At 39.6% G+C, this 11402-nt stretch overlaps 1 protein-coding gene across 2 annotated transcripts; it reads right to left on the bottom strand.

The window, feature by feature from the left end:
- Positions 1-1115: 1115 nt before the first annotated feature.
- On the bottom strand, positions 1116-7922 carry LOC116931395 (transcription factor collier). 2 transcript variants are annotated; one of them, XM_032939005.2, is made up of 13 exons: positions 7446-7922; positions 6886-7039; positions 6753-6816; positions 6585-6640; positions 6213-6286; positions 6087-6155; positions 3817-3898; positions 3308-3425; positions 3072-3235; positions 2865-2991; positions 2703-2791; positions 2435-2639; positions 1116-2353 (listed from the first exon to the last, which is right to left on the bottom strand). In XM_032939005.2, exons 1-13 carry the CDS (start codon positions 7586-7588, stop codon positions 2340-2342), a joined length of 1359 nt encoding a protein of 452 aa, XP_032794896.2. In that variant the 5' UTR covers positions 7589-7922; the 3' UTR covers positions 1116-2339. The 2 variants fall into 2 exon arrangements, with proteins under 2 accessions (XP_032794896.2, XP_032794973.2); XM_032939082.2 differs by having other exon boundaries at positions 3072-3223.
- Between the last annotated feature and the right edge of the window lie 3480 nt (positions 7923-11402).

The raw sequence follows: 11402 nt of genomic DNA, 5'->3' as shown, positions 1-11402 counted from the left end.
TTTGTTTTCTTCTTGACGGATAGGATTGGCACTTGTCGTCACGTGTAGATCAAATGAAGGGCAAAAACATTAGCACCGTCTATTTGCGTAAATGTTTTTGAATAGCGTTTCAACGATTATGTCTGCATGTATCGACTGCAAGACGAGCAACGTTTAGAAAGCTAATATTGATTGAGCCGGTCAATTTGATTGATACGCCGTACTATCGCCTGACCAGAGTCTTGTCTCGTCTTCATGTCGCCAGTATATAAAGCTCTCGTTTACACTGACTGCCCCGAAAAATAAAGAAAATTCGTTTGGTTCCTTTCTCGTGAAGCCCTTTCATTATTTCACATTGTTTCATGTTTTGCATTTTTCTTTTTTTGCCGTTTTGTTTATTAACGGCTAATATACTGGCCGAGCTATAAAATAGCCTTTTCTAATCAGTCGATGATGTCATCCCACTCGTCCAGATCCGGCACACACGCAACCGGGTCTCACAACTCAAATAATATGATGACCTTTTTCTCCTACTATCTTTTTTTTTTTTATTTCCATAAAGCTCTCTTGTTAAGTGTCATCATCGTCCCACACAATATTCCCCATCTTCTTTTTTTTTTTTTTCGTGACGTCACTGTTTTCGTTGTTACCCGCCGATCGATTGTCGGATGGCAAAAGATCGAATTACACTTTACATCCGCACCAATAAATCCTAGATTGCTTCTCGTCAGCTCTATAACCGCGCGTTGCCTACAAGGACTTGACATTTTATTTTCCTCTAATAGATCCTCGGTACTGATACATACCCCCACTCCCTTTTTTTTTTTTTAAAGTCTACTTAAATCCCATCGACCCTTTTTTGCGGCAAAGTAGTGCCAACACACACACACGCGCTCATGCACACACCCACCAGAGTAGCATTAATCCCAACAATACAGAAAAGATAGTAGACAGAAAACGTAGGCGGTCACGTGACCAACCAAATCGAACGTCGCTCTCTTGTTTGCCTACTTTCCCACCTTAAGAGACAACCAAACAGTAGAGAAAAAAAAATGTAATACAAGTAGAATCCCTCAACCGGTTGGTAGGGCAAAAGAAGGAAAAAAATAAGTAAACTTTACTGACGTTGACTGGCATAACATTCAAGATGACTTTATTGACTGAGAGATGTAAAAAGTGGGAAAAGAAAATTAGGAAAAGGATGTTTTCAATATGTACAAGTACACGAGTAAGTTTTCTCATCTTATGTTAGTTGTTGCTACTAATAATCAAAAATGAAAAGAAATATGACAATTTTTACATGGGAGGAAACAAACAAAACGAACCCAGTCACGTAACACGAAGACACAGTTGTTGATTATTTTTATCTTCAAACAAAAAAAAAAAAATCAACCTTTGTTTTGTTTTTGTAATGAAAAAAGGGGGGATACAAGTCGATTAGAAGATTTTTCGTCCGAATCAGCTCGCTATTTTGTAGAAAAAGCGAGTTGATGGTTTTAGGTTTGTTTGTTATGAGGGTGGTAGTACATACATACACAGCAATTCAATCACTCCACCCTCAGTTCACACACATTCGAGAAACAGGCATGCGACAAACATTCTGTTTACCTTTGATTAATTATACAATACGTAACACATCTCCCCACACACACAAAAAAAATACTATTAAAACGATTAGGGATTAACGGTCGCTACATCAGATTTATAAGACTTTTCAGAAAAGGAAACAATTTTTTTTTTTTTTTTTTTTGTTACTTTGTTTACAAAAAAAGGAGGGGGACAAGAAGAATATTGCATCAATACTTAGTATACGAATCTTTCTTCATCTCCTTTCGTATTCGGGAATATTAAAAACCAGAAAGTGAATACACGAGGAACCTAAGCCCGGCCCTTTGAAGAAAGAAATGAAAAACTTGTTACAATTTCAAATGAAAGGAGAAAGATATGGTTACTTTGGATGCTTAAAAAAAATGAATTTTAAAAGTACAACTGTTTTTTTCCCATTAAAAGAGAAAACAAACAAAAAAACGAAAGTCGACATTGAAACAGAGATCGTCAAGGTATTACAGATCACGCCCACATGACAAGTAAAAATAACGAATAAAATCCCATTCCATCCTCAAGTGTTAAAATTTAGCGTTTCTCTCGTAGTGGTTCGGAAAAATAATAGTTACGATCCTGTAAAAATTCCCTTCACACGGTGTCAAATCGATACCATCGACGTGGCTTCTTTGGCACAAAATATATACTTTTTTTTTCTATTCAAAATCCGTCAATATTTGTTTGTTTTCTCGTTCCAAATTTTTAGTTTTTTTGATGTAGCTGCTGGTGTGACGTGTGTTGATTTGGTATTAATCAGGTCAAAAATAAAATCCTAGGAAAAACCAAGCCAAGCGTCGTTAAATCAATGACCTGAAAATATTTGTGTTATAATTTTTTTTTTTTTGGCACTTACCACCACCACTTTCGGGCCAGCCTTGCGAATTGCCCGAATCGCCTGGAACAGAGACGCCCAACTGCGACGTGTACGAGTTGAAGGGCGCCATCGAAACGGATGAAACTGAGCCATTCTGTTGCAGACCCAGCTGATTCAAACCGTTGCTGCGAGGCATGCCGTAAAGTGCCTCTGCCAAATCAGCTGCTCTTTTCAAAATGATTTCCTAATGACGACCAAATAATTTTAAGTCAAATACTAAAAACAATTTCTGCTTTTCTCGATGTACCTTGGACAACTTTTCAGGATCGCCAGGATGTCTGGGAACCAGTTTACCAAGACGTTGAAAACCATAATCGATGGTCGGTTCAGTCAGCGCTACAAATTTTAAATCATTTAAATCTCCACAATCAACCGTTATGAAAAAAATATTAAAATAATGAAAACTTACAAACATAGACAAATCTGCCTGGTGCTCCTTTGCAAAATTGCTTCGATTTGTAGGACAATGTCACCTCCACCACACCAGGAATATGTCTGGGTGGAGTCTGAACTCGAATGGCATGCGACGTGACCAGCTAGAATTAAAACCCCAAATAACGTTTTATTTTTAGATTTAAAATAACAAAATCTGAGCAAAATAGTTTGCGTCTTTTACCTCGCTCCAGACGAGCATCGTGCCAAAGACAACTTGAACGCCATCAAAGAAGTTATCACCGACAATGATGACTGTAGCACCTCCAGAAGTCCATCCCTCGCTCGGGCTGATTGCCTTAATGCAAGGGGTGGCCGGAAGCGCTGGATACACACCTGTTCCACAATCAAAACATAGCCATTAGACACAACTGCACAATCTCAAACCAGTTGATAAATTCAAGTTGAAACTCAATCTACCATCAGTCGGCTCCAGACGTTTAGCTCGACGGCCGTGTTTGGAATTGTTGTGAACAAACATATTATCCGAAACAGCCAACAAAGGTCCATCAACGCTGACCTGTGAAGCGACGACAACCTATAAAAAGTTTTTTTTTTTTTTTTTTTTAATATATAAATACAGAGCTCAGATTTCAATGTCAATTTTTCACAGACACACACACACAAAACAGGGAAAAGTTGTGCGGAAGTGTAGCAGCTTTCAACATGTCAGAGAGCGAAGAGTAAAAAGAGTTACAACTTCTTATTCTACTAATGTCTGACATCACTTATTTACGGGGAAAGGGAAGAGGCAGACAGGATGGAAGTTGGTGTTAACTGCGTAACACGAAACTAAACTTCTTCCCCTCTAAAAGAAAAAACAAATGACGCAAGGAAAAGTGCGTGGGGTGTTCCAGGTCATTATCTCCCATGTTTTTTTTTCCCAAAAATGAAATCACATCCGCACAAATGATGTAAAAAGTCAGTACCTGAAAGCGTCGCATATCCCTCGGGTTTCCGGCATTCTTCAAACAGTTCTGATTGCATTTCAGGAAAAACTTGAGGAAAAATCTGTAGAAAAGAAGAGAACCGTTAACGATCGAGTTACATCATCAGGCAAGTCATTCAAACAGAAAAGCAAATTCAATCGTGGGCCGCTCGTTAAGTAAACTATTGAATATGTTTTCATAGACACGTAACATTGGACGAATATGTTGCTTCTATATATCGTTATAGCAAACAAATGCAAATCGAAACAATTGACACAATCGTTTGACGAGATGGGAGTGGTCGATTTCCAATCATTACACGTCCCCCCCCCCTATCGACCTCCCATTTTTTTTTTTTTAACAACCATGTCACATACCAGATGTCCAGTTTTTCGAGTATCCACAAACACATCGTCGACACGCAATTCAAAACATTTCGCCCTTAAAATCTACAAACACGTCCAAAAGAGAAACTCTTTTTAAAACATCCGAGACGAAGGCTCAAGAGAGGACATATGGTTTTTGGCCATCCTATTTCTTCGTGTGTGTGTGTATTATACAGCGTAGTGGAAGAGAGCAATGTCGGGACAGATATATCACTGGCAATCGCGCCCCCCAAACTTCCCTTCTGTTGGAAAATTATTCCGTCACAGATCGGCTAACTATTGTGTTACACGCGTGCCCCCGTACAAGCAAAAACGGGGCAGTGATGGCTCTTCTTTTGTATACTATTGCTACACTGTGCCATATGTGGTAACGACCTCAACCCTCCCCCTATTTTCCACTCCCCATTTCGATTGCAGCTTTTTTCTTCCCCGTCATATATTTTCCAACAGGTTCTTCTCTATCTTTTTTTTTTGTTGTTGCTCCCTTTCAACAAGCATAATGCACTGCCAGAAGCTGCTCCATCCCTCTGGAAAATAAGACATTATCAAGCCCTCTCCCTTTTTCTGTCCAATCTTCTTAAATTATATTCAGATCAACTTTTACGATCCGAAAAAAAAGGGCAGCGACGGGGACACAGCTAGTGGGTAGCAATCAGATTAGGTGAAACAAGAGAAGCCACGTTCCGACTATATAACGCTCGTCTGAACCGACGACATATGGAAAAAGGGCTACTCCCTTTTTATATATCACAAGGCCATTTTCAGGCCATCACGTGACGCACGCACCAGCTTCCCCATTCTTCAACACTAATCAGCCTGATGTGGTAGCAAAAATATTTCACAAATGTTCTTGTTCTTATACTACGAATAAAATTGGGATTTTTGCAGCCGCTAGAGTACGCATCAATCGCATTGATCCATCGGCCGCTAAGGACGAGTTTTTCTTGCTATTACGGTCACCGATAAAAGGAAAAAATGCTCGGGGATAACTTGATTAGCTTCTAGTAGTCTGCTACCCTCCTAGAAACCCACTAAATAGGAAGAGCATTTAATTCAATCATACGCCACTCGACGCATCATCACAACACGCAAAAAGCCCCACTCAAGAAGAACCCACAAACTGTGTAAAAAGGGCGAGTTATGTTGTTGCACCCCCTTCCGGCCGGAGCCGACTCACACACAACAAAAAAAAATATCACAAAAACAACAGCTGAAGACGCTAGCCGCAGACTGTCTCTAATTAACAGTCATGACCGCAAAAACCGCCGCCCCCCCCTTTTTTTTCTTCTACGCAGCGTCAATCACCTCGATAGACAAACATTTTAATTCAAAACGACTTCTCCCCCCTTTTTCAGGCAAGTTAGCACTTTCTCAAGATGTGTGTCGACGCTTTTTTAAGTAAGCGCATCATTTCTTCAACCCCCCCCCCTTCTAGTAGTGAAAAGGGTTGCTGCTGGTTGCCTAATGTGTCAGCACCCGACGGGCTGTTGGCAGGAAGTATTTGAGAAATATATATATATAAAAAAAGGAGTTCCGGCCCACGACGAAAGGTTTAGTCTCATTTATGTGCGATTTTTTTCGTTCTCCAGCCTAAAATAGGTTTCCAATTTTCGATAGTAAAATTCTAAAGGCCTAAACCTTTTTTTCTTTTTAGCAGTAACACAGAAAAATCGTTTCCCCAATTGCGTCGTATCCATTTCCGAAAAGAAATTAAACTTTACTACACAAGCAATCTCGAGAGAGCCACTAAAAATCTATAAACTTTCCTCTCTTTTTTTGATGGACTACATGACAAATTGATCTCTTCCCTTCTAACTGATTCGATTAACATTTTCCAAGTTGAGACAATTCAATTTCGTATCAATAAAAGATTTGAGCACTTACCTATCAATGATGACCGGATCCGACGGCGTTTCATTGCGATTGCCGCAACTTTTCTTGTCACAGCAACGACTACATTAAAATCCATTAAAATTCAAATACTAAAACAAAACTTTTAAAAGTCCGTACCTGCACATGACTTCGTGAGTAAGAAGAACTCTACACATTTCGGGATTTTTGTCCTGTCCTTCATAGACAATGGCCTAGAGAAATAGAAAATGATAAAATATGAACTCCCATAGCAGAGTCGTAGCAGCATCCATTACATTAGAGCAACCCCAAGTGCCTAAGAGATAACCCTATCATTTTGTGCCATCTACCCTTGTCTTTTCTCCCTCGACTTGATTAGCATAAGCTCTTAGACGTGCGCCCCCACGTTTATCTTGCGCGTGCCCTTAATGGCTGTAATCTTCTAGTGCAAATACATCAGAACGCCAGTGATCATAAACATCAAGAATTATATAACATTTGGGGGGGGGCAGAGTATTTGAATAACGTTACCTGTTTGGAAACAGAATCAATCAAGCGAACGTAAATATCCTGTTCTTGTCGATAACCTAATCCAATAGAGAGATAGAATTAAAGCACGTTTCTTGGTAGAAAATCATTGAAAGTTTAACCAAGCGGGACATTTCGAGGGTGCTTATGATTCAATTGTTTTCCACTTACCGCCAGCATAGAGAAGCTGAAGTCGATAATGGATTCCATTATTGGTCTTCTGGCCGTCGGGTTCCTATAATTGTATTGCATTGAAATTCAGATCACGGGAAAGATGAATCGCTACTTAAAAAAAAAAACAAACCTGATCTTTCTCGATGAATCCAACAAAAGCTGATCGTTCAATCTCAACTGGTTGTCCTGTGCGGTCGTAAAGGGCAATGACGAAATGAAAGAAATTCGATTTGCGTAAGTTGCTGGGCGGTTGCTTCTCAAAATGGGCCCGACCTACACCCAATCTAATTCCAGAGAAAAAAAGAAAAATTCAATTGTCATAAAGTCTTAGCAACAACCTTGACATGTGGAGGGGAAAAGAAAAATTCGACGAAAGGTCCAGGGTCACAATCTGCACAACAAGGTCATTTTTTTCGAAAGAAAAGGCAAACGTTTCCTAACAATTCTTGCCCCATCTTGTTCTTGGAAAAAGGGTTTTGATCCAAGAACAGCAGGTTTAAGTTTCACCGAAATGTTTTTCTTACCCCCACCCTTCATTTTCATAGACAAGGACAAATAATTTGCCTGCAGAAAAAAAACAAATTTCGTGGAAAATGGCAAACGAGGTGCCGCCATCTTGAAACAGCATGACTATTGCACAATCACTGAAAAAACATAATTAAGTGATGGTAAATTAAAAAAAAAACTTACGAAGTTTGGTCGACCATAGCAGCAGGCATCCAACCTCGAGCGTGAGCGTGAAGAGGCAAACCCATGTTGGCCGTGAAATCAACTTTGCGATCGATTTGCTGCATGCTGTGAATGTCTTGAACGTTGGCGGGAAGTAGAGGCATATAACAATCGAAACAAAATGGCTCTCAACGCCACCAACTTGTTACGGAATAAAATCAAACTGGCACACTCGAAATCACTACCGTAATCGCACCAAACTCAAATTTAAAAAAAAAACGCCCTTTCCAAAAAATTTTCTTTTTTCCAATTTAAAAAGGAGGACGAGAGGTGAGTGACTGACGATGATGTAAGTCTTGGTATAAAAAGAAATGGGTGAAGAAAAAAAAGAGCTAGGAGAGAGACTCTGTGGAGAGATGACCAGGGCTGACGACTTGACCGGAGTGAGTGCTGGAGCGAGACTCTCCGGAGACTTGGGGAGATTTTTCCCTTTTGGCGCGCGTCTCTTCGATCACACACACACACACAGAGAGGATGGTACGGGGGTGGTTGTGTGTACACACCCACTAGCGAGGGCTGCTCGGTTAGGAGAAAAGGGGGATGGGGTCATAGGTCAGTATCTAGTTTTTTTTTTCCCCTTACGTGTATATACTACACACACACACACACGACCCATAAAAAGTGGGGGTGGTCTCGAGCGGGTTGCCAGTGTTGCCTTTTCCCCAATGGCGTGTGTGTGTTGGCTCCTCCCTCTCGGGAAAGGAGAAAAGGGGGATTTCGGCCAATCCCAAGGGCCAATGAACGCGAGAACTCTCGCCGAGGGGGCGAGGACTTGTGTGTGTGTGTGCTGGTTATACGTGCAGCCACTCCATCTCCTTGTATGGTACACACATTTTTGCGCGCCCTCCACAACGTGAATGTATCACATTGTATATTGAACAGCCAAGAAGTTGGAAACTCCATAACACAACTCCCGATTGTTGTTTTTTTTCCTTCTCCCAAAAAATCAATGGCCGCTTGGTTCATTTTTTCAATTACCCAAATACGCGACACAGAGTAATCGATTTTTATAATCAAGATTTAAACATACTAGTCGTTAAACCAATTTCAACGTGGTCGAAACGCTTCAAAATGGTTCGAACTATTTTTCAATGACGCCATGATGGAAACAAAAAAAGAGGCCATCTTTGCGGCACAAGTTACCAAGAAAGGGCCATTGTTCTCTCGGAGAAGTGTTTGACGCGAAACATCTCGAAAAAAAAATAATAAAAGGTTTTGGAGATCGTCATAAGAAAATGTCATGGCCATATCGCAATCCTATTCCCCATTGTTTTTGTTTTGTTATTTTTCGTTGGAAATTCCCCCCTAATTCCAAGTCTGAGAAAAAACGCCATTTTGTTTTTCTTTTTCTTACCCTCCCTTCACTTGGGATGACCCTAGAGACACGCAATTTTCGCACAGCCTTGGAGAAATTACTTGTGAAGGTTATTTTTCCCTTTTTTGTTTTAACTAGAAGGCCTAAAAATGTACGAATGCTGTACGTGGGAGGCTAGGAATAGGAAAACAAAACATGTCCACCATTTTTGTGTTGTGAAAACGACCTTGGTTTGACCACACGGTAAAGAACGCAAAACTTAATGCAATCAAATTTGATCTTTTCTTTCCGTACAACTTATTGGTTTAGGTTTTCTTATTATCTTCGGAGAAAGAGGATCGTGTCCGGATGAAATGAGAAAAAATAAGGCAATCCTCTCTTGTCTAAATCAAAATGTTCTATTCTTTTTACTCTGCGTGTTTTTTTTTTTATTTCATCATCTTCAATGATGAGAGTGAGAGCGTGATGGAATTTAAAGAAAAATCTAGAGACGTGAATGGCGTGTACGTGAGGCCAATCAACTCTTAAGAGAACCGACGGTGGTCCAAAAAACTTGTTTTCTAGAACACTTTTCTTATCTGATGGTATGCAAATTTTCTGAAACAAGAGAACTTTAGTAAATGTATTGCGGATCTCATTTGCATGAGGGTCGCCGCCATGACCAATTAATTTAATATCTCCACCCCACCCCGGCTTTCTTTTCATTCTCAATTTTTGCCAACACAAACAAAAAGTTGTCCAGTGTGATGGACAGTTGTACACAGACTGATAACAGCCAACGGATTACACACACACACACACAGTTCCGGCTAATCTCCCAACTTAACTCTTAACGTTAAAAACCAACTTCCATTATCGTTTTCTCTTATATTACAGTTGGATGTGTTTTTGTTACTCTCTACTGTAATACTCTTCTTTTTTTTTTTTTCCTTTCCGAGTGCGTGTTATTTGGCTGCTGGTCTCCCTTCTGACAGCTTCGGGATCCCTTCCTCTCCCCCCCTCCCGTTGCAACAAAGTTCCTCCCCAGAGACTTGGCTCCTCCCCATTTCCCGACTCGCATCTCTTCAACGGCATTATACAGACAGCTAAAGGAAATGTTTGGGGAGTTTACTAGTTTTTACTCTCTTCTAGCTTTGCTCTGTGTGTGTGTGTGTGTGTAGGTATAAATATAAGTTTTTCTCCCTACCCGTAATACTGTGTGTAAAAAAAATGTGTTTACTTTTGAACTCATCTCTCAGTCTCAACCGGCAATCAACTTGCCATCGGCACTTCGTCTGTTGTTTTCGAAACAGAATTTTTTTTTTTTTTAATGGCGGGATTTTTGAAAAAATTTGAAATTGATTTAAACGTTAGGGCGCATTTAAAGAGAAAAAGTCCTATGGTGGCAGCTAATATATCAGACAGAGAAACACGAAGTAGCCTCTCTCTTTTTAGGGGGGGCGTCTCCAGGGCGTCGTCGTCGATCACTATATAGTCTCTTGATATCCATCTAATCCGCACTCGAAAAAAAAAAAAAAGAGGTCCACGACTCTATACATCTAGAGTATGTCGACCTACTGTATATAGTTGTGTGGAGTATCGTTTCTGACGCAACCAGAAATGCCCATTGATGTACGGGGATATCGGAGCTACTTAATTTCATTCAAGACATTTCCTTTTTCTTTTTTTTTAGGACTAAAAGACACATATATATATCCATTTTCTTTCCAATGATATCATCCATCATGCACAGTCCCAAGAAACCGTATGCTATTATTTTCGGAGGAAATCATGAATTTATGTGTTTGTTCTGGACGTATCAATGCGTTCGAACAATAGAATCAAAGCAGACGAACCTTGAAAATGAAAGCGGTTTTTCCCTTGTTTTATTTCAGGAGGTTTTATCCCATAGTTTTATTAAGTTTTAATTCATTCATAAACGCCGTTTTTTTTTTTATCTGGCATTTTAAGATGTACAATAATTTAGTGATTCAATACTATATGTATATATATATATATTGTGCGCAAGCCATAAATAATACGTTGCAGCGATGCGTTGCGCAAACTCGGCGTATATATTTTCTCCGTTGCACAGCTCCAATTTGAAGAGTTATATACAGCGGTCGCTCTTTCTTTCTTTTTTTTTTTTATTCCCGAACATACACACGAAAAAAAAGAAAAAGAAGAGGGGAGTGTGTGCACAGTCGGGACTCGGCTGCTACTATGGTCTCTAGAGATTCAGACCAATCAAAGAGCAGCAAATAACCTGCCTCTAGCTTTTGCCTCCTGTACTGCCTTTTTCTTTATTTCTTTATTTTTTATTTTTTTCCTTTTTCTTCTTGAAGAGAGAGAGAGAGAGCGCTTTTATTCTTTCGCCGCCTTTTATATACTTTGTGTGTGTATATATACTTGTATTATACTTTTATATGAAAATGGGGACGAATTAAAATAGAAATACGGAATATACCGTTGTAATCAATTTCACGTATTATTTTTTTTCGAATGAAGAAACGGGGATTATTATAATGCGAACCTAATTAAAAAAATGTGATGGAAAGGGAATAAAAAAGGATTACAATAGGTATTAGAAGAATATGACAAAAACAATTTTAAATGCCAAATTT

The sequence above is a fragment of the Daphnia magna genome, linkage group LG1 (assembly GCF_020631705.1).
Source record: "Daphnia magna isolate NIES linkage group LG1, ASM2063170v1.1, whole genome shotgun sequence".
NCBI lineage: Eukaryota > Metazoa > Arthropoda > Branchiopoda > Diplostraca > Daphniidae > Daphnia > Daphnia magna.
The sequence above is the reverse complement of the archived record's forward strand: the minus strand, read 5'-3'. Positions and strand labels throughout refer to the sequence as shown.